Source organism: Lepidochelys olivacea, assembly GCF_965140295.1.
Source record: "Lepidochelys olivacea isolate rLepOli2 genome assembly, chromosome: 18".
Taxonomy (NCBI): Eukaryota; Metazoa; Chordata; order Testudines; family Cheloniidae; genus Lepidochelys; species Lepidochelys olivacea.
In genome coordinates this window covers 19,606,067-19,626,713 of record NC_140428.1, presented here as the reverse complement: position 1 = coordinate 19,626,713, position 20,647 = coordinate 19,606,067, and the positions used below count along the sequence as shown (strand labels likewise).

At 41.1% G+C, this 20,647-nt stretch overlaps 1 protein-coding gene across 7 annotated transcripts in view; it reads left to right on the top strand.

Moving 5' to 3' along the window:
* The window catches only part of KIF1B (kinesin family member 1B), a 149,153-nt gene that overhangs the window by 48,595 nt on the left and 79,911 nt on the right, over window positions 1–20,647 (top strand). For 2 of the 7 annotated variants that reach the window (XM_084651861.1, XM_084651856.1), the window contains exons 6-16: window positions 2,106–2,284; window positions 2,923–3,034; window positions 4,153–4,230; window positions 5,020–5,085; window positions 5,975–5,992; window positions 9,607–9,682; window positions 9,995–10,073; window positions 10,647–10,789; window positions 14,732–14,943; window positions 18,459–18,538; window positions 20,028–20,103. In XM_084651861.1, coding sequence (XP_084507987.1) covers window positions 2,106–2,284; window positions 2,923–3,034; window positions 4,153–4,230; window positions 5,020–5,085; window positions 5,975–5,992; window positions 9,607–9,682; window positions 9,995–10,073; window positions 10,647–10,789; window positions 14,732–14,943; window positions 18,459–18,538; window positions 20,028–20,103 — 1,119 coding nt within the window. Of the gene's footprint in view, window positions 1–2,105; window positions 2,285–2,922; window positions 3,035–4,152; window positions 4,231–5,019; window positions 5,086–5,974; window positions 5,993–9,606; window positions 9,683–9,994; window positions 10,074–10,646; window positions 10,790–12,286; window positions 12,329–14,731; window positions 14,944–18,458; window positions 18,539–20,027; window positions 20,104–20,647 lie in introns of all 7 variants that reach the window. The other 5 variants (XM_084651860.1, XM_084651862.1, XM_084651858.1 and 2 more) reach the window with 4 other exon arrangements.

The following is a 20,647-nucleotide window of genomic DNA, read 5'->3' as shown; positions in this document are numbered from 1 at the left end:
ATCTGCTCTGTGTGTTTAGATATAACTGCTCACTTTCCAGACAAGTAAGTGTATTCCTGTTAGTCCCCAAGTCAGCACAGTTAAGAGATCATCAGCTGGATTCTCTTCTGGGTCACACAAGATTTTTGTAACCAAGTTCTGACTGCAGAATCTTTTCAGACTGGTGATGATGGGGTAAATCAGAGTGCAGTTTGAGTCTCAGCTCCCAGAGTGAGATTGCAGGGCATTTAGTAAAATGATCTTTAAATGTGTAAACTAAACAAATTTAACAGCTAGTCATTGAGACCACATTTGTAGAACTCAAATCCATTTTTAGTTAGTTTTCAGAGCAGACCCCATTTTAAGATAGTCAGTTCAAAAAAGTCAGTTACAGGTTGTTACTCATAAAAATAATTTAGAATCTGTTTGCACAAGGAATTTGGTTGAAAGTGTCAGAACTTTGAGATGACTGTCTTCATCTGACTTGGTCCAGAATGTTTAGAATGCCCTCTTCTTTTCAGAAGCAAGGTGGGCTAGGGTAATATATTTTTTGGACCAACTTCTGTTGCTAAGAAAGACGAGCTTTTGAGCTCATATAGGGCTCTTCTTCAGGTCTCGTCTTTTCATATAGGTTCCTGAAATCCTTTTTAGTAACTTTCTCAACCCATCTTTCTCATTTGGGGTCAGAGTATGCAATTGGGGAAAAATGTAAAAACTCTAAAAGGAAAAATATTTGCACTGATTTTAATGGACCAGTTAAAATAAAACAGAATAATGTGCTGCAAGCACGGAAATAAATCAAATCCAACTTAATTGTCTTGGTTTTGTATCCATTTATTTTAAGTAAGCCGATGACTCCAATTATTAGTTTTTAGTGAACTCTAGAACTGTGAAAAGGTTACTGATTTACAGTCAGGAAGGTTGGTCAGTTTAATAGGTTTTAAGGCATTGGGTCATTTTGGAACTTGAGCTTAATCAGAGGGTGGGAATGTCACTGGGACAGCATGCTTAATACTTGTGAACATACTTTCAAACTGTTTTCGCTATTTGATGCAAGAGTGGATGATGAGTCCAGAGAGCTGTGCAAGGAAGCCAGAAAAATGATCTTCATTGTGATGGAAGGCTCTGAGAGTGGACATGGGACAAACTGGGTGGGGGAAAGGCTAGAACTGGGTTACAGAAATTATTCTGTAAACGTTAAAATAAACGTTTACTTGTGCAACAGTGACCCACTTGATATTTTAAGTTCTTTTGTCTGTTTTTTGTCCTGGTTTAGATATTTTGGGTTCCTTTTTGTATTTCTAAAACTGTTGCTTCCATCTGAATTCTTCCCACCGAATGAAAGTGAATAATTTACCGTTTCATTTAATATCTTGGATGTTGAAGTCACTAAGTATCTGTTAACATGGGATAAGCTTGGTGCCCTGAGAAACGTGCCAATTAAAATGTATGCCTTAAAAAGAATTTTAGCTTTGTAATTGTGCTGGAGTTAGTATGCAGGTCTGACATGTAATTATTGTTGGCATTGTTATCTGCATTGGAGTTTTGGGATTATCTGGCCTGCAGAGTGTGTTGCTATAAATACTAGAGAGCCAAAAGCGGCTCCTCAATTAAAAGGAATATTAATTTAAACTTTTTGTTCTGGGTCCAGAAGGGAGGTTCCCTGAAAGCAAATTGCTTTCCCTCCCCTCCAGTTAACAAACATGATTGGACATTAAGCTCCATATTCTGCTGTATCTCAAAGATATTTTACTAACTCTCCATTTCATCATGGAACCTACAAAAGTAGTGGATTTTAATTAGGTGGCACAGTTTCTGGAAAGTAAGATCCGCAGCACAGATACTAGTTTGGACCAACCAGATTGGGTGTGGTTGTGTGAAGGAAAGTCAAAGGAAAAAGTTGAGGAGAGAAACTGCTGTGGATAGTGTGAAGCTTACATTGTAGACCTAATGTGGGCTTGCTCTCACCACCTCCCCATGAGTGTGTCAAGCTGCCACATATCATAATTGTGATATAACTGAAGGACTCCTTCCTAATGGTGGTGCTCTAAAATTCTGCAGCACTTCTCTCAACAGAAAATGAGGCCTTCAAGACCTGTAAATTATCCATGCAAATCTATTCACAGGTCAGTTACATGGAGATTTATTGTGAGAGAGTCAGAGACTTATTAAACCCGAAGAACAAGGGGAACTTGCGAGTGCGAGAGCACCCTCTGCTCGGACCCTATGTGGAGGACCTGTCCAAGTTAGCAGTCACCTCTTATACAGACATTGCAGACCTCATGGATGCTGGGAACAAAGCCAGGTTGGTTATGATGTGGATGTGCACTCAGTACCAGTTGGGGGGGAGGGTTTTTGCGCCACATCTGGCACCATGACATATAGTGCCAGTTTTGGAGTCCCCTCTAGCTCTTGTCATATGTGGAGCGAGAACTTGCTTTAAAAATTGCTAAAATAATTAAACCTAGTGTGAAAATACACTTTGGTGCATTAATGCAATTTAGAGGTAAACACTAATTTGTATTATGAAATGGTTTCACATGTCATTTTATTGATGTCTTATGCTTGCAGTAGCTTGTGGTAAAATACACTAGTAGTTACAGTTCCTTCTGGTAACATGCCTTTTAATTCTAGCTTTCTCTGTATACAAAAATACAGTGATAAATCGGTTAAAATAAAATCTACTTCTAGCCCCCCACAAGGTGGCGAACAAGAAAGTTGGCCTGTCAGCCATACTCTGGTTGGTTAGTCCATATAGCAGGCTGTGAGGAGAGGAAGGGTGATGTAACTGGAGGCTGGTACAGAGGGAGGAGTGGGGGTAGCATTAGGGAAGCACAGGTAATTGTGTAGATTGACAGTACTCAGTATAAACTGTTGAGAACTAGTTGCAGCATGGAGCCTACTGATCATTTAAAAAAATGAATGTCTGACTTTATTTTTTAGGACCGTGGCAGCTACAAACATGAATGAAACGAGTAGCCGCTCTCACGCTGTGTTTACGATTGTCTTTACTCAGAAGAGACATGACACAGAAACTGACCTTTGCACGGAGAAGGTAGAGGAGTGAGGAAAACTGACCATCACCTTAATTCTGCTTTCAATTATCTCATTTTCCTGGGGGTGGAAGTAGGAGTTCTCTCATCCTGATGTACTATCAGTGGGGGAGAATTTGCTTATAAGCCATATTAACCCTGTCAGAGCCCTTGTATTGCTGTTTTTTTGCTGGGCTCTGTTCCTAAACTGTGTTTGAAGTAGTGGCTGAGATGTGGGAAGCAGGAATGGCGAAGATATAGAGGTGGCGGGGTGGAGAGGGGGAAGGAAAATAGACCAAGCAAGAGGAAAGATGGAATGAGCTGGGAAGTAAAATTTCCTCCTGCTTGTATACAGAAGCTTCAGTGTTTCTGCTTGGCCGGGCCCAACTAATTCTTGCCTCATTAAGTATCCTTTGCAGTCTCTGTCAGGCATAAGCCTGCTTTAGTAGGGATGTAGTGATACTCAGGCAAAACAAAACAGGTGGAATTTGCATGTGAAAAGTAAGTACATTGTGTATGAGTGGAGATGTTTGGCCTGTTCCTTTGGGTACTGGAAGAGCAAAGAGGCTCTGTATGCAAAAGTGACTATATAAAAAACGAGCCATCTTCACATATCTGTTCCCAGTGTGTATTCTGGGTCAGGTCTGTTGCCTGTGCTGATAAAACCCAAGCTTTCTCTCCTGAATTGTTTTGGCTCTTCAGGGTTATGAGATAGTGACCTGCATTCTATTCTGCAATTGTCCCAGTTCTTTATTACTGATTGACCACATATAAATATGGATAAAATATAGCATGCCTTTTTCTTTCTAGATCCTAGGTTATTTGCAGCACTAGCAGTTAAATTATCTTTTGACTCAGTTTGCTCTGGAAGTCCTTAAATGCTTAAACAATATTCTTTCTTTTAGTTATTTTTCAGAGTGTAGCTGCACTTTAAAACAGAATGTATTTATACTAATGCAGAAACAACTTTGTTTCTCTGAAATTGATTGCCAATGAAAACAGTACAGCTGTAGAATCTGTAGCAGGCTATAGTGATTTTGGACAGTAGATTACTTCATGAATCATGTGGCATCAGAATTATTTTTCTCTTGCTCTAATTCCACCAGAATTAGTTCTGACTATTGCTGTGTTTCCTCTTTAGGTTAGCAAGATTAGCCTTGTGGATCTAGCTGGGAGTGAGAGAGCAGACTCAACTGGTGCCAAAGGGACTCGATTAAAGGTAGTGGGATTGCCTTGGGCTACTGTTGTATGGGGGAGGAAGGAGAAATGGTGTATTATCAGTCTGATGTCTGAGGATGCTCTTCTGCTTATTAAGTAATGAACAGAGGAGAAAATAACTAAAATAAAAATATAAAAAATTCAGTCCCATCAAATATCCAGAACTTCAGCCCCGTTGATCATTGATGCTGTGGAATAGTAAGAATTTGATTTTTGTTTAGTCTTTCTGTGGCTGGTGTAATGGGTATGTTACAATAGTCCTTTGTTCTTGAACACATTAGCTATTGTGTGAAAATGAGATCTCTTCGGTATGCTGTCAAGAACCAAAGAGGCCCCCTATTTTCAGAGACTGATTGTTTATTCAGTTGTGTGATTATTCTCATATTGGGATACTTAAAAGAAAAACATAACACACTGCATGAAAATGGTTGTGGGTTTGGTTTTAATTCTGATATTTTAAAATATCTAACTTTGCCTTCACTAGTATGTGTGATTTTTATATGGTGGGTGTAAGGGTTATTTCTTCATGAAGTAGCTTGTTTTACACTGGTAACCCATGTTTTGGTCAAGCTTTAGGTGATGATAAAATTAGTGGAGGTACCTGTGTGAGAAATGTGTGTTAAGCCCCAGATAATCATGGCAGTGTGGTCACAGTAAAACTAACTTTACTGTGAATCTAAGACATCTACTTTCACAATGACACCTGCCATGATCTCCAGCTCCTTTTAGTCTGGACCAGAGTTCCTGTTTGAGTAGTGTGAATCACCACATCAAATGATTGTCTTTCCAGGAAGGAGCAAATATCAACAAGTCTCTCACAACACTGGGCAAAGTAATTTCAGCCTTGGCAGAGGTGGTAAGTACAGTATTGCATCTATCTAGAGGAAGTTGTCGTCTTTACAAACCTTTCAGTGCTTGGTGGTAATCTGGAACTGCAAGAGACCCTATAGTCCAGCAAGGCCCTTCCATCTACTTTGCTAACCTCAGTATTTGGCCTAGCTGAGCCTTTTTATTTTATTTATTTATTTTTTGATAGTTACATGCAAGGTTGTTAATATCTACTAATCTCATAGGTTCTAGTGCAGGACTTGCTCACAGTAAGACAGGAGCATTGATTTACTTAGCCGGGAAGAAACCTTGAAGTACAAATGTTTGTAGGCTTTTGCATAAAATTTGTAAGAAATAAAGCAAACAGAGTACATGTTTACATACTGAATTTTGTGATTTTATTTTTTTTTAAAAAGAAGCAAAAAAAAATAATTTTTTTTAATTAAAAGAACAACTTTATACATCCCGTTAAGAGTTTCCTTGATTTGAATGATAAGGGGTCGTATGCAGTCATTTGGTCTCTGGGTTATTCTACTGTAAAACTGAAATTTTTATCCTGATGTCTAAACTGCAGGAAAGTATCCTATAATCTAAACAGATAATCACAATATAGTATAAAAATGTTTTCTTTTTACTTCTTCCATTGCAGTTGCAATGGAACAGCATGTTGGGAAAACCTGCTGCTGTGCACTTAAGTTACAGAAGATTTAACCTTTGGGACAGTCTGTCTGGACTTAAGTGCTTTCTAATTAATTTAAATGTTTTCTGGGAGATTCAATTCTCATTCATTTGGTTCTTCAGAAAAGCAATATTCAATGCATATCCTCCAGCCTAACAATTTGAATGGTCTATTCTGTCTTGTTCAGACACTCATCTTGTGTTCTTCCTTCCTCTTCCTTTAATGCTTTCAACTTTAGGATAACTGCACCAATAAGGTATGGTGGGGCTGAGTAACCATGAATGTTAAGTCCTAGTAGAGTGATGTAGAGCCAGATGTGCTTCACCTAGGAAACCAAGAGCAGGGATCTGTCAAGAGCTTTCAAGACAAATTGATTTGAGTTGTAGACTGAACTTTACTTAGTGAAGAGGCTTATTGGCGTGACCATGAAGTAATGAGGAATATCAGTACTAAAACTCAAAATAAAAATGTTTTTTTAGAGTTGGGGAAGAAAGAGAAAAATGCAGGTGTAATGAATGTTTAAGAATAAGTAAAATTTTATAGCACATCCCTGCTCCTGATTTGTGGGTGACATTTTTCTTAGGAATACTTAATATCTTAATGTCTTTGCTTACTACATGTGATCTCCCAGACTTCTTTCCTTCACACCAAAGGATGCCTCACAAGTTGCTGTTTATGCTAACCTAATAAAATTGCCATGGAAAATTACAAGCCTTGATATGCAGTTTTTACTCATTTTTCTTGTCCATCAAAAGGTTACTCACCTGAGGCAAGTAGGGGAACAAATTTTTTATAAGGCTGGTACTCACTCCTTTTGTGTAGTAATCATTACCTTTTGAGTGTTAGTAAGGTGACTTTTACATAACATCTATTCAAAACTACTATTGCACAATCAAATCTTGTATTAGTGTCTTGTAGAATTAAACTTTTGGCAGTACTTGCAATTAGGTATATATATGCTAATCTCCCTCCCTGCTGTCTTGCACATGTCAGCAGATGACAAAGTACCCTGTTCTGCAGAGCTCTTTCATGGGTGACCCCTAATTGCTGCTCATATATCAAAATCAAGTTGGGGAGCTAAGAAGGGTGGGGATGGAAAATATTTACAGTGGAATTTGTAGGGAAGTCTGTTGCTTGCCCACAAAGGAATCCTTCTTATAACCTTTTATGAAGATTTTGATTGACAGAATGCTTGAAGACTTGGGGAGCTATCTGCATTGTGAGCTTGTGTTTTTTGTTTGAACAGTCCCCAAATCCTGCTAACCTGTAGCCAGGTACAAGGCTACTTAAAAATCAAACAATAAAACAAAACACCTTTTGTTTCTAATTTCATTGGCTCAGTCTTAGTGTCCTTTTTGACCTCTCCGTTATCCTCATGTTTCCTAATAATCTTTGCATTTTCCTGAGTCGCTTATTAAATGTCCTTCTATCTGTGTCCCTCCAGCCCTGTCTTTTCCAAATTGCTTCTCTGGCTTTCCAGAAAGCATAAAGCCCTACAACCTGAAAGAGAAAGTGAGTTTTAGCTTGAGAGCCTTTTTCTTGTGTATTAAGATTTATTATTATCTAAATTTAAAAATCCTGATACTAGTGCTGGAGAATTTAACCACTGTATAATAACTCTTCCTTTAAGGAGTATTCTGAGTAAGACGTGGGCTCATTATCCTTTGCATTCCCACTGTGAGACTGTCAGGAGAGGTTAAAATTGCAACAAATAAAATATTTATCCTGGCTCATGGAGTGTTAATTGCAATGGCATTTAACATCCAAAGGAAACTTTAGTTCTGTGTCCAAGTACAGGTTACGTGGAATTTTTGTTAATGATCTAAAAGTCAGTAATGTTTCTATGTGGAAGCAGGGCTGTTTATCCTGTTTAGTTCCTTCACCTGTCCATTTATATAAATATTTATCTTATGCTTTCCAGTTAGTTTCTGATTGTACTTCAAATTTGATTTTAAAAAGTAGCGTTTGAAAACACTGCCTAGATGGATCACTATTTGTGGCCTGCTCTGTCTCTGGTGGAGGACGGATAATGCAGCCAAAGCACTTATATTGCAATTTATGAATGAAGGAAATAACAAAACCAGAAAAGGAGTACTTGTGGCACCTTAGAGACTAACCAATTTATTTGAGCATGAGCTTTAGCTCACGAAAGCTCATGCTCAAATAAATTGGTTAGTCTCTAAGGTGCCACAAGTACTCCTTTTCTTTTTGCGAATACAGACTAACACGGCTGTTACTCTGAAACAAAACCAGAGAGATTACAGAATAGCAGCCGTGTTAGTCTGTATCCGCCAAAAGAAAAGGAGTACTTGTGGCACCTTAGAGACTAACAAATATATTTGAGCATAAGCTTTTGTGAGCTACAGCTCACTTCATCGGAAGCATGCAGTGGAAAATACAGTGGGGAGATTTTATATACACAGATATATTCTTGACCTCTGATTTGTGTCCATCAGAATTATAACATTCAAAAACCAGTCAGAGAACACTTCAATCTCTCTGGTCACTCGATTACAGACCTACAAGTGGCAATTCTTCAACAAAAAACTTTCGAAAACAGACTCCAATGAGAGACTGCTGAATTGAAATTAATTTGCAAACCGAACACCGTTTATTTAGGTTTGGATAAAGACTGGGAGTGGATGTGTCATTACACAAAGGAAAACTATTTCCCCATGTTTGTTCCCCCCCCCCCCCCCACTGTTCCTCAGATGCTCTTGTCAACTGCTGGAAATGGCCCACCTTGATTATCACTACAAAAGGTTTTTTTCCCCTCTCCTGCTGGTAATAGCTCACCTTACTTGACAGGTTTCAGAGTAGCAGCCATGTTAGTCTGTATCCGCAAAAAGAAAAGGAGTACTTGTGGCACCAATACCTGATCACTCTAGTTACAGTGTGTATGGTAACACCCATTGTTTCATGTTCTCTGTGTAAATAAAATCTCCCCACTGTATTTTCCACTGCATGCATCTGATGAAAAGAGCTGTAGCTCACGAAAGCTTATACTCAAATAAAAATCGGAGAAAGTAAAGTAGTTGGGCAGAAATATCAAAAGTAAGGAAATGGAGGAACTACATTTACAGTTGTGTGTGGTTCAGTTTATGATGATGCTGTTGGTAGTGTTCAATTTTCTAGTCCTTTGTTTGGCTCATAGCGTTAGGATGACCAGATAGCAAATGTGAAAAATCAAGACACTCTTTTTTTGGGGGTGGTATGGGGGGTGGAGGTGTACTTGTGTATATAAGGCAAAGCCCCTAACATCTGAATGGTCCTGATAACATTGGGACATCTGGTCACCCTATGTAGCATCCTCTGTCTTCTATCCCTTTAGAGTTTATAGCTCTTTCATTTCTCATTTTCCCTCTTGAGCTACTCTTCTAATTACATTTCCCCAACCTCTCCTTTCTCTGACCCTAAAGTTCCTTTATCATCTTCATAGTCTGTTTATATACCTTTTTGCAAAGGTCAGTACGGTATCCCTCCTGTAATATTGTGTATGGAATCTGATATATGGCTTTACCAGCCCTGTTGTCCAGCATCTTAATAATTTTCTCTTCTGATGTGTGCTCTGATTCTCTTGTGTGCATAGCAGCCCCCTTCAACTGCTGCCAGACATTGACATGATCACCCCAGATTCTTAGTCTAATCAGCAATTTGCAGCCTGCGACAGATTAAGTTCCACTTCTTCTTCCAACCTTGTTCTAATTGCATTCAACTTCCTACAATAAACTGCATATACTTTTCCATCTTCTTGAAAGATTAAAGCATCTAAGAGATCTGTTCAATTATGATTTCTACCTTTTGCCTAAACTCAATTTTTCATTTTCCAGATACTACTACTCAGTAATAAGTGTGTCGTCTTTTTTGTAGAGTAAAAAAAAGAAGAAGACAGACTTTATTCCATACAGGGATTCTGTGCTAACGTGGCTACTTCGGGAAAATCTAGGTATGACTATTCTGACTATGCCAATATTCAAGGGGAATTTTTCCCTCCATTTTTGTGTGTTTCATAGCCATTTTCTGCCTCAATCCGTTGTATGATATTGGTATTAAATATGGAAGTATCTGTTTTTAAGTCATACTGTTATTGTTACAGCTGTTTCTGGGTTTACTCTTTGTGTAATTACTGCTTTGTGTAATTTTGTTGAACACTCTGTAATATGGATATTGTTTAGGCTGGGAAATACTGACACTCAAGAATATACTTATTACAAGGTGCCAGTGCAGCTTCATTTAGGACCTTGCTTGTGCATTACAGGTGGAAACTCCAGAACTGCCATGGTTGCTGCTCTGAGTCCGGCAGATATCAACTATGATGAAACGTTGAGCACTTTAAGGTACTTTAGCCTCTCATCTGGAGTGGAAATGTTTGGCTTTCAGCTAAGGTATCTAGGTGCACATCCTTCCTATTGTGAAATATGCGTTAGGCAAAACTGAGAGCATTCCAGGGGACTACACTGTGTACTGTAAAATCCATCATTCTAAAGTGAACCCCAATCCTGTGGCAGAGGGTGTAGTTGCTTCACTTAATCAGGTAAGTTCAGTTTGACCAGTTCCAAGTTATCTGTACTTATAGATGAGGATGAAATTTCTGTCTAATGGTGCAAAAGAGAAATAATCTTATGCATGAAGAGAACCCAGTTTAAAATGGCTTCACTGGTAAGTCCTAGGCCTGATTTTTTCAAAAATATTTGAGTACCTAGACTCCACTGAAGTTTTAAGGAGTAGCTGGAGCTTAAAATCTTTCAGTGTGGCCCCTGCTCCTTACTCTACACACTTCTGAGGTAGAGCTGCTTGATTCAGTATATTGTTGGAGCCTGAAAAAAAGGCAGGGCCTTGTATAGGACTGTAGAGAGTGATGCATATGTCCCATGTAAAACCAAACACATATGTCTTTTGGCTGCTTCCAGATATGCAGATCGTGCAAAGCAGATCAAATGCAATGCTGTTATCAACGAGGACCCCAATGCCAAGCTGGTGCGTGAGCTGAAGGAGGAGGTGACGAGGCTCAAGGATCTCCTGCGTGCCCAAGGGCTAGGAGATATTATTGATAGTAAGTGGATTAAGCAGTCCAGGCCTTTCCATCATGGCGCTGTGCTCTGCTGCAGGAAATAAACAAATTACCAAGGCCCTGGAACTGGAGAAAGCTGGGCTTGTGTGGGAAGAGGGTGTAGCCATTAAATTTCAGTACTTCACAATTTAATTTAATTTTTCACTTTGCTTTGGTGAGTCATCTCTATCCCCTTCTGTAAATAACAAGTCCTAGTACCTTTTTATGTTACTGCTACATCAGATTCAAACTCTGCTCCTCTATCTCTTGCTTGCAAAGAAAAGCTTGAGGATGCTGAAGAGATGGGGTTGTGAAATCCCTTTTGCACTAATCAGTGGTGATGACCCTTCCTGATTAAGGAGCAGCCTTGGGTGGGCTCTGAAAGACGTTGGCCCATTCTCTGTGAAAACGATGGTAGCTGTGACAAAGGGAAAAAACTTCATAAGGGGGACAGAAACCAGGGGTTCTCAGACTTTTGTATTGGTGACCCCTTTCACAAAGCAAGCCTCTGAGTGTGACCCCCCCCATACATTAAAAACACTTTTTAACATATTTAATACCATTATAAATGCTGGAGGCAAAGCGTTGGGGTGGAGGGTGGCAGCTCGTGACCCCTCCCGCCCCCTATGTAATAAGCTTGCAACCTCCAGTTTGAGAACCTCTTCCCTATCCCTTTTTTTAAGAATAACTCCCGTCTTGTTACCTTTAGTTCAGATACTGTTTAGTCCCAAGGAGGATGATAGTTAACCGCTGTAAGACAAAACCACCACATAATTTGCTCTGCAATTGGAATAATAGCTTCTTGAAGGGCAAAATTTTGAGGAATGTTGGAAGAACTGTATAGTGGGAGCTTGCACGTTATGTGCTGTCATTTCCCTAGCTTTGCCAATGCTAATACCACGTCTCAGGATACTAAGACAAAAGACAGGTTTCAGAGTAGCAGCTGTTTTTCTGACCTTCACCTCCAACACAGAAAACAAGTTAAAATCTTCCATGCTAAATTCTTCGAGAATTTGGGCTGTGACTTAATTCCTTTTACAGGAGCTGCCGTTAAGATGAGTGTTAATTTTTCTGGCAAACTGGTTTTTTCCTTTAGTTCATAGTAGAAAAATCTCTATGAAAATATATTTAAAGAGTGAATGTTGCATTTGTTTATCTGACTTTCGGTGCTTATTTTCCTGTGAAGGGAAGACCCTGATTTAATCACAGGCAATGTGAAGTGTGTAACTTGTATGTATCTTCTGTCGTTATTTGTTCAAGAGAATGGATTAAGGAAAAAAACTCAGCTCAAATTCAGAAGTGTTCACATTTGATGCAGTCTTTGTTTTAGGTTCAAAAACAGAACTTTCTACTGTATTGGAACAAATCAAAACAAAAATTTTGATGTGAAATTGAAAACTGTTTTTGTTTTTTCAAATGCCAAGTATTCTCTTCCCTTCCTGTGTCACTGTTGATCCTGAAGTTTGATCCTTCTTGTATTTCCCTCTTGCTTCCCTTCAGTTGATCCAATGGGAGATGATTACTCTGGAAGTGGAGGCAAATGTGTGTATTGTGTGGTTCTATAGCTCTACTTGCTAATCTGCTTCTGCTGGGCCAGCTTTTAACTGAGCTTTGCATGCCAGCATTCCTCACAGGGAAATCCCAGACAGAGCAGTTATTGCAGAATCTAAGATTTCCTGAAAATGAAATCCATCTCCATCTTCCTTACTGAGCCATCCTTTGGTAAAAGCACAAAGTTGAAACCACTCTTTAATATGTCTATTGCTTCCTTGTTTTGGGGAGACTGAGGATGGAAATACTTCAACCTATTTTTTTTGTTACAAATCATGGTTCTGATTTGAACTTTTAGAATATTTTTTTCAAGTTCATAAGTTAAACCGGTTCCCTTCCCCCTGGACATATTTTCTTACCCAGAATGTGTTTTAATATTTTATATTTGAGAATTGATTATTTAAACTAAAGTAAAATGAAACCATAACAATTTCCTCCGAGAGAATGTTTCTTTGATAGCCTCTGCACATGTGTGGTGTTGGGTGCTCTGTGCTGATAGCAATCTCTTTGTTTGAACTCTTATTTGTCTTTGGTATCAGTATAGCTGCTGTCTAGAACAGAGATTTGTTTTCCTCTGGAGGAAGGAATCTTAATGTGAGGAAACTGATAAAGATTAGGTAGTAGGCTCAGAGAATAACATTCAGTAAAACAGCACTTTTTCTTTCTGACCTCACCAACTATTTCTATGAAAGGGAATGTACTTCCTTTATAATCCACCTTCAGAGAAATGTCTTGCTTCTGTGAATGGGGGAGGCAAGTCTCAAGCAGACTTTTTGTTTTGGACCTTGCTTATGCCCTTTTCAAAAGCCCTTGCTCACCCCAAAACAATACTGAATGGAAGAGATCTGTCTGAAATTTCCTGAACTCAGATACTGGTGGTGTAAAGACTCAGTCTGGCCTTCCTTTTTTGGTGCTGCTTAAAGCTTGTTGCCTAAAAATCTGTCATCTCCGTGAGCAGCTGCAGCATCACCCAGAAAAATGTGCATGATGTTGAGGGATAGGTTCTGTATGGACTCTGCAACAGCCAAAGTGATTGCAAATGCTACCTCCTTTGTCCCTTGGGAGTGCATGTGCCCATTGGCCTTTCAAGACCCAATCCTTCCTGCTCTGTCCTACCTGCTTGCCTCTACCTGGCGGCTCTCCCTCTTCTGTATTTTTCCGCTTCCTATATCTGCAGATGGCGGTTTTCAAACTGAGTTGAAGCAACTACTAACTACAGGCTAAATTGGTGTGAAATAGGACAGAAGGTTTATGTCGTCGGCAGGATAGTTCTGGGTGGGAAGAGAGAAGGAGTGAGGGGGCTCAGTGAGGCCTGAGCTACTTAATTGTCTAACATCTGCATGTTAGCAGTTTTTGACACGTGAGTGAAGGTTTTTGTGAGCTGTATTTGGCGTGGATTCAGATCAGAGTAGAAGGTCTCTGGATAACTTTTAATGGAAGGAAAGGTACACAAATGACCTGTATCTTCCACTTTCATAGACATCTTCAGGCCTCCTGGGTTTTCAGTATTTAGACTATAGGAGCTGCCTCAAACTTCAGGCATCTCTTGAAATGCTTCCCTGTGTGCATTCTAAGTCCTGATCAAGAGACTTAAAAGTGCCGCCTCTTCAAGCCTTTTGCACAGGTATCTGAGCAAAAGGGTAACCTATTCTCTATTGTGGATTCTTTTTTCCACAACAGGTTATGATACGTGATGGTATAAACATGAGCCCATGCTCCTATCACTCACCCTGTCAAGGACTGGATAGGTGGTTATAGCACCCTGTCATTAGGGATCTTGACCTACAGGCAGTTATAGTTACTCTTGTGCTCTGTGTAGCATCTCAGCAGGAATATTACCTTTTGGAGACTGATTCAGCAAATCATGATTTTTATTACTGTTTTCCTTTCAGATTCCTTAGGTATGAATTTGATTGAATTTAGCGGCTTAGACTTTTTGGCCCAGTAGTACACTTCCTGATAACTGGCCGTCTCTGTTGCCAGCCTTCAGCCCCACATTGCTCATCACTGTGACAATGCCCAGTTGTTGTTAGAAGGCTGAAGGTATCATAGGAATAGGGCAGGGCACAGCTGTTACCTAGATCAGGGGGATCCTTCTGGTTTACAGTGTCTTGTTGACTGTTTGACTTTGTTTTGGCAGGAGTTTACTGGTAACATTAGTTTACACTCGAGTTCTTGTTTACAGTTCTCAAGGACTGAATGGAACTTTTTATATCTCAGGGATATTTGTTTTAAAGGATTTGTTTCAGAACTGCCATCTAAAACTATTAATCTTGTCTGTGTTGCAGCTTAAATGCTTTCCTCTTACACTAGTGTTTCCTTCCTGTCTTCCTTTTTCCCTTTTCTCTGCTCCTTGTCTCTTCCTTTCTGCCTTCCCTTCTGTCTGTCTCCCAGATCTGAAAGATTTTCAGAACAATAAACATAGGTACTTGCTAGCCTCCGAGAATCAACGCCCTGGCAATTTTTCCACAGCCTCCATGGGGTCCCTCAGTGCATCTCCATCTTCCTGCTCTCTCAATAGTCAGGTGGGCTTAACATCTGTGTCCAGTATACAGGAGAGGATCATGTCTACACCTGGAGGAGAGGAAGCCATTGAACGTTTGAAGGTATGTACCATTGCTGACTGAGCAGAATGTAATTTTAGCTGCCTGGGAAGCTGTCTTCCTATGAAAACATAACCTGTGCCTTTCTATTTCTGACCTTGCACCCCAGAAAGTGCAGCTGGGTTGAACAAGTTGGGGAGTGGGTTCATGTATAAGCTTTTCATTCATGAAGATCTGGGCTTGATTTTGCCTTTAGCCACAATGAAATAAACTTGGCAAGAACCAACTGTATAATCCAAGTGCACACTTGCTGACAATCTTATGTGGTAACAGCAGAGGACTGAATAGCAGAGTAGCCTATGGGAGTTTTGGGAGACCTGTTCAGCATCTCCCTGAACCGGCCAATGCAATGAGCTTTTAAAAAAACCTAAATGTACCCAAACTAAAAAAAGAACAGCATAACCCTGTCACTGTTGTCTTCACCCTACCCCCACAGATTAAAATGTGAAGCACACAGAATAGCTTGCCTTATCCAGACAATAGAAGCCTTGTCCTAAATGTGTGTGAATTGAACAGCATCAAAAGTGCATTACAGTGAAGGGTTTCTTTCATTTTTACCAAAGCTCCAAGCCCTCATGGGTGAGTGAGTGGGGGAAGCTGGCTATGTTGAATGTGAGTGCTGCATTCTCATGTCTTTTCCATGAGACACTGCCTGGTGGGAGGGGGTTTGGATGGGCTGGAATACATGCACATCCTCCTTCCAATAGAAACCTGCTGTTGCCATGGAGATAATGGCGCTGTCTCTGCAGTCCCTTGACACCCAGTCACTGAATGACGTCTATACACCAGATTAAAAAAAAACAACACTCATAAGGTGGTTTGAAATCTGAGTGAGGCTGCCAGGGAAAAGTCTTTTTCCTTTCCCATCAATATTCAAGGCAACTTCTCCTTGTAAAACACCAATGGGAAGGGCAACACAATTTGACAACTTAATAACTACAAGTATTGAGGGGTTTTAGAGCCAAAAACAAATGGAAACAGAATTAAACTTGTGGATACCTTTTATTTTTGCTTCCCTGTGGGATTTGGGCAGACTAGCTTTTCTGGAAGAAAGGATAAATGGGGAGGGGGGAGGTGTGCCTGTAAAATGAGTTGGGGATTTTCTTACAGAGATGTGATTTCCCTGTTTGGGTGAGATTTTTGATATCTTCCGCTTTGCTCCATTGTCATACATTATTCTTTAGTCTTAAGCTGCTTCAGAGAGTAGAGAAATAACTGTTTCTCAATTCAAAACATTGGATGGAGTGGAGAGGGGAAGAAACATTCCCCTTTATCTCTGTCTAGAGAAAAGAAATGGTCTCTTGTGCTAAAGCTTTGTAAATGCTATAGCTATTGAAAAGGCCCCTGTGAAAAGCTTCTTGGGAAAAAATGCTGACAGCTTCAGGTTTGTAAGATGGTGATGAAACCCTCTTACAGTGGTAGTAAATGCCACACTGAATCATACTGATTATTGTGGGGATGGGGAGCTACTAATATCCTGCTCAGTCCTCAGTACCAGAGCGAGAGAGAATTGAGCCCCCATTCAGCTTGATGCTCACAGCCTCATTTACTAAAATTCTTGGAGACTTGACAACCTATTGCCCAGTGCTGCTGGAGCTCTTATCCCAAACTTTCTCTGAGAGCGCTAGCCCATTGATTTTGGTAGAAGGGCTGGACTAAGGACAGCAGGCCCTCAGAATTCCTTGAAATGGATGCCCATTTTGGGGGCGGGGGGTGTCAAAAATGGAATGAAGTCTGGAAGGTGATTTAGGAAGTGATAATTTATGGGGCTGAGGGAATTCAGTTTTAATTGCCATGCCTCCCTCATAGGGAGTGTCTATGGTATGAGGGTTATGTTGCCTGTACTTGGCTTTAATGGTGACAGTAGCCAAGGATCACTTTAATGTTGGCCTGCATATATTATGATAAGCTTTTGATCTGAATATTTGTCCCTGTACAAGGGCTCAGAGTCCTTGAAGATGTTTTATGATTTAAAAGGTGTTCTTTTAATACAACTTTAGGCTGAATTGAGAGAGATTTTTCCCTTCCTCCAGCTTTATTCAGGGGAGAAGAGTCTCTGTATGACTTTTTGCATTCATTCCTGTGTGTCCCTAATGCAGCAGTGCAGTCCACTGAAGCATAAATGCTTTAACTCTGCTTTTTCTTTTATGAATGGAGAGAATTCCTCTGGGGCAGACCTGTTCATTTTTAATCCTGCTTTTAGATAAATTTTCAGTCTTCTATGCTGTAGCTTTCAGATGTGTTCTCTAATATTTCCATAATGAGTGTGTGCATGCGTGTGTGCACACGCACGCAGGGAGAGAGGGAGCTGCATTCCTGAAGGATTACATTGCTAGAGGAGCATGGAGGGTGATTAAAAAATAGGAAAGGGGAGGCTAATAAGCTTCCTAATTTTCTCATCACCTCCACCACCATCAGTGGTTCAGCCTGTTGCACAGCAATGTGGTTGGTGCAAGCCCACAAAAGGCTACTTTTGGTAAACAGTTGGCCACAGCCTTTTGCAGCCAGCTTTTCACAATACATTTGAAATATGCTCTTTGCTTATTTGCACATTTGTCCTTGAATGTAGCTTTGCTGAGAAAGTGTAGGTTAAGGGCTGAAGTTTATTATGGAATAGCTTGGACTAGTATGTCAATCTGACTGCCTGAGAATGCAGAGCAGATTCCAAGGTGAAACTGGTAAAAATAGCCCCTTCCTAAGTGCAGCAAGTACAAACCACACAGCCTGATATGTATCATATGCTGAAGGCATTTGACTTGTCACCTTGTCCATTATGATGAAGCTGATTTTTGGGTATGTGGCATCCTTAACCACACCCTGTTGTGTATTGTCTTCGGCACTCAAGTTCTATACATATAGCTCTAGGAATATGCAAGAACAAATGACAAATGTTATGACACCCATTTATATAACAATTTTCATCCAGAAGGCTCCAGAATGCATTACAAACTAATTTATAGGACGAGATACTAAAATCCGAGACTTACTAGCTATTATGATATCGAGACTGCTACAGGCAAAAAATTCTCAGCAGACAGGAGCTGTTCTTGCTTTGTCTAGCAAGATTCCTTTCCTGGAGACTTAAACAGCACCCATTATGTCTTGACCATATAATCTTCTGCACGCTTATAGCCCAGTGTCTCAGAATTGGAGCTGTTTGTAGGGTTTTTTGTAGCTAATCACTAGGCTGGTCAGGCCCTGGCCAGTACGAATGTATTGAGCTTTGGGAATAACAATAGACTTCAAATGTAGAGGTTCTTAGTTATTGTAGGTTCTTGCAGAAATGGGTATTGTAGGAGGAGTCTGGGTTGCCCAGAGATAATTTGTTTAATAACTTTGCATTGATAATGAGGCTTAAAATTAGCACTTGAGCATTTGCTGCTGGGTCCTAATAATTCAGATCACATTTAGGTCTGAAATACTTGTTTAGCCCTGGTTTTTTGAGATGTGGTGTTAAATCAGGGGGCTTCATATCATTCCCCTTCAGTCTGTTAATTCTATACTGGGGTTTTACACAGGAATCAGAGAAGATCATTGCAGAGCTGAATGAGACATGGGAGGAGAAGCTGCGGAAGACTGAGGCCATTAGGATGGAGAGGTCAGGAGCAAGAAATGCTGTGGATGTCCTCGGGGGTGAGGGAGGGGAAGGAGGGAAGAAGAAGAGAGTATAGTCAAGCTGAACTTGCCCTAGAAAACCAAAGTATTGAATCAGCTAGCACACTTCTTGGTGGCATGCCATCTGCTCTTTGTATTCCACTATGGCAGGTGAGTGGGTAATATGGACAGAAGCAGTATTTCAATACCATACCTCAAGGACACTGCTTAGAATTGTCATGGAAGATACTCCTGTTGGGTAAGGGTGGGACTGAAGCAGCAGCTAGAGTTGCTGCATCAGCCTTCTGGGGTTTCAATCCAGGACGGCACAGAAAAGAGGATTGGTCATTAGCATCTTAACTGTCTTTGAATTTTTAGGGTGATTTAATCTAGTGGAGGGAGTAGACTAGTTATAGAATGAACCAGAAAAATAAACTCAAGCTTTTGTAACTTGTCTAGCTTACATACTTGTTTACCATGAATAAATGTTGCCATTTAGAACAGATCTTAGCTTTTTCCGGAGGGATAGGCAGATTTGTGGAATAAATATTGTAAAAGCTGCTCACTCTTGTGATGTATCTTTGCCTGCCCTAAACTGAAGTGTCAGACCTACATAAGTTCTGCTTCTTCAGTTCTGCAGCTCTCTGTGTTATGGAGCTAAAAGATAGGAGTTAATCCTGTTGCATATGTAAGATACCACCCTTGGCTGGTGGCCAGTCAGGATGCGGACTTGTTGGTAGCACAGTACATTATACATTGACTAGAGCCCTACCAAATTCACAGTCCATTTTGATCAATTTAACAGTCGTAGGATTTAAAAAATAATAAATTTCATGATTTCAGATATTTAGGTCTGAAATTTCATGGTTGTAACTGTAGAGGTCCTGACCCAAAAGGGTGGTGGGGTGGTGGTGGTGGGTTACAAGGTTATTGTAGGGGTGCTGTGGTATTGCCATCCTTACTTCTGCGCTGCTGCTGGTGGGAGTGCTGCCTTCAAAGCTGGGCAGCTGGAGAGCAGCAGCTGCTGGCTGGGAGCCCAACTCTGAAGGCAGAGCTGCTACCAGCAGCAGTGCAGAAGTAAAGATGGCAGGGTATGATATTGCCACCCTTACTTCTGTGCTGTTGCTTGCAGCTGCTGCTGCTATCCAGCCGCGCTGCCTTCAGAGCTGGGCGCCTGGCCCAGATATATAGAGATATATCTCTCTCTCCCTATCTCTCTCCTCCACCCCCTGTCCAACTCACCTGCGACCCCCTTGTAGGTCAGGACCCCCAGTTGGAGAAACACTGATCTCCCCCGTGAAATCTGTATACTATAGGGTAAAAGTACACAAAAGACCAGATTTCATGGGGGAGACCAGATTTCACAGTCCATGACTCGTGAATTTGGAAGGGCCCTAACAATGACTGGTAAGTTGAAACTTTCATTTGGATCAGATTTGCACCAGTTGGGCTACAAAGCACCTCCATCACTTCTTGCTTTCCTCTCTTTGTAGGGAAGCCTTGCTGGCCGAGATGGGAGTTGCCATTCGGGAAGATGGAGGAACACTGGGAGTCTTCTCCCCTAAAAAGGTACAGAATATTGATGATAAATGTTGAGTCAATTCTGGAAGAGGCTGGTCAGCCAGGTGGGACCACCATTCACATAGAGCAGGAGTGGGCCAACTTTTTGGCCTGAGGGCCATGTTGGGTTATGGAAACTGTATGGCAGGCCATGAGTGCCCACGAAATTGGGAGGGATGCGGGAGGGGGTGAGGGCTCTGGCTGAGGGTGCAGGCTCTGGGATGGGGCCAGAAATGAGGAGTTCAGGGTGTGGGAAGGGGCTCCAGGTTGGGTTGGGGTGGGGGTGAGAGGTTTGGGGTGTAGGAGGGAGCTCCACACTGGGACCGAGAGGTTCAGGGGGATCGGGGCTGGGGCAGAGGGTTGGGGTACAGGGGAGGGATGTGAGGGCTCCAGCTGGAGGGCGTGGGCTCTGGGGTGGGGCTGGGGATGAGGGGTTTGGAGTGCAGGAGGATGCTCTGGGCTGGGACCAATGGGTTCAGAGGGCGGGGTGTGTGTGTGTGTGTGTGTGTGTGAGAGAGAGAGTGTTCTGGCTGGGGGTGCAGGCAGGGGCAGT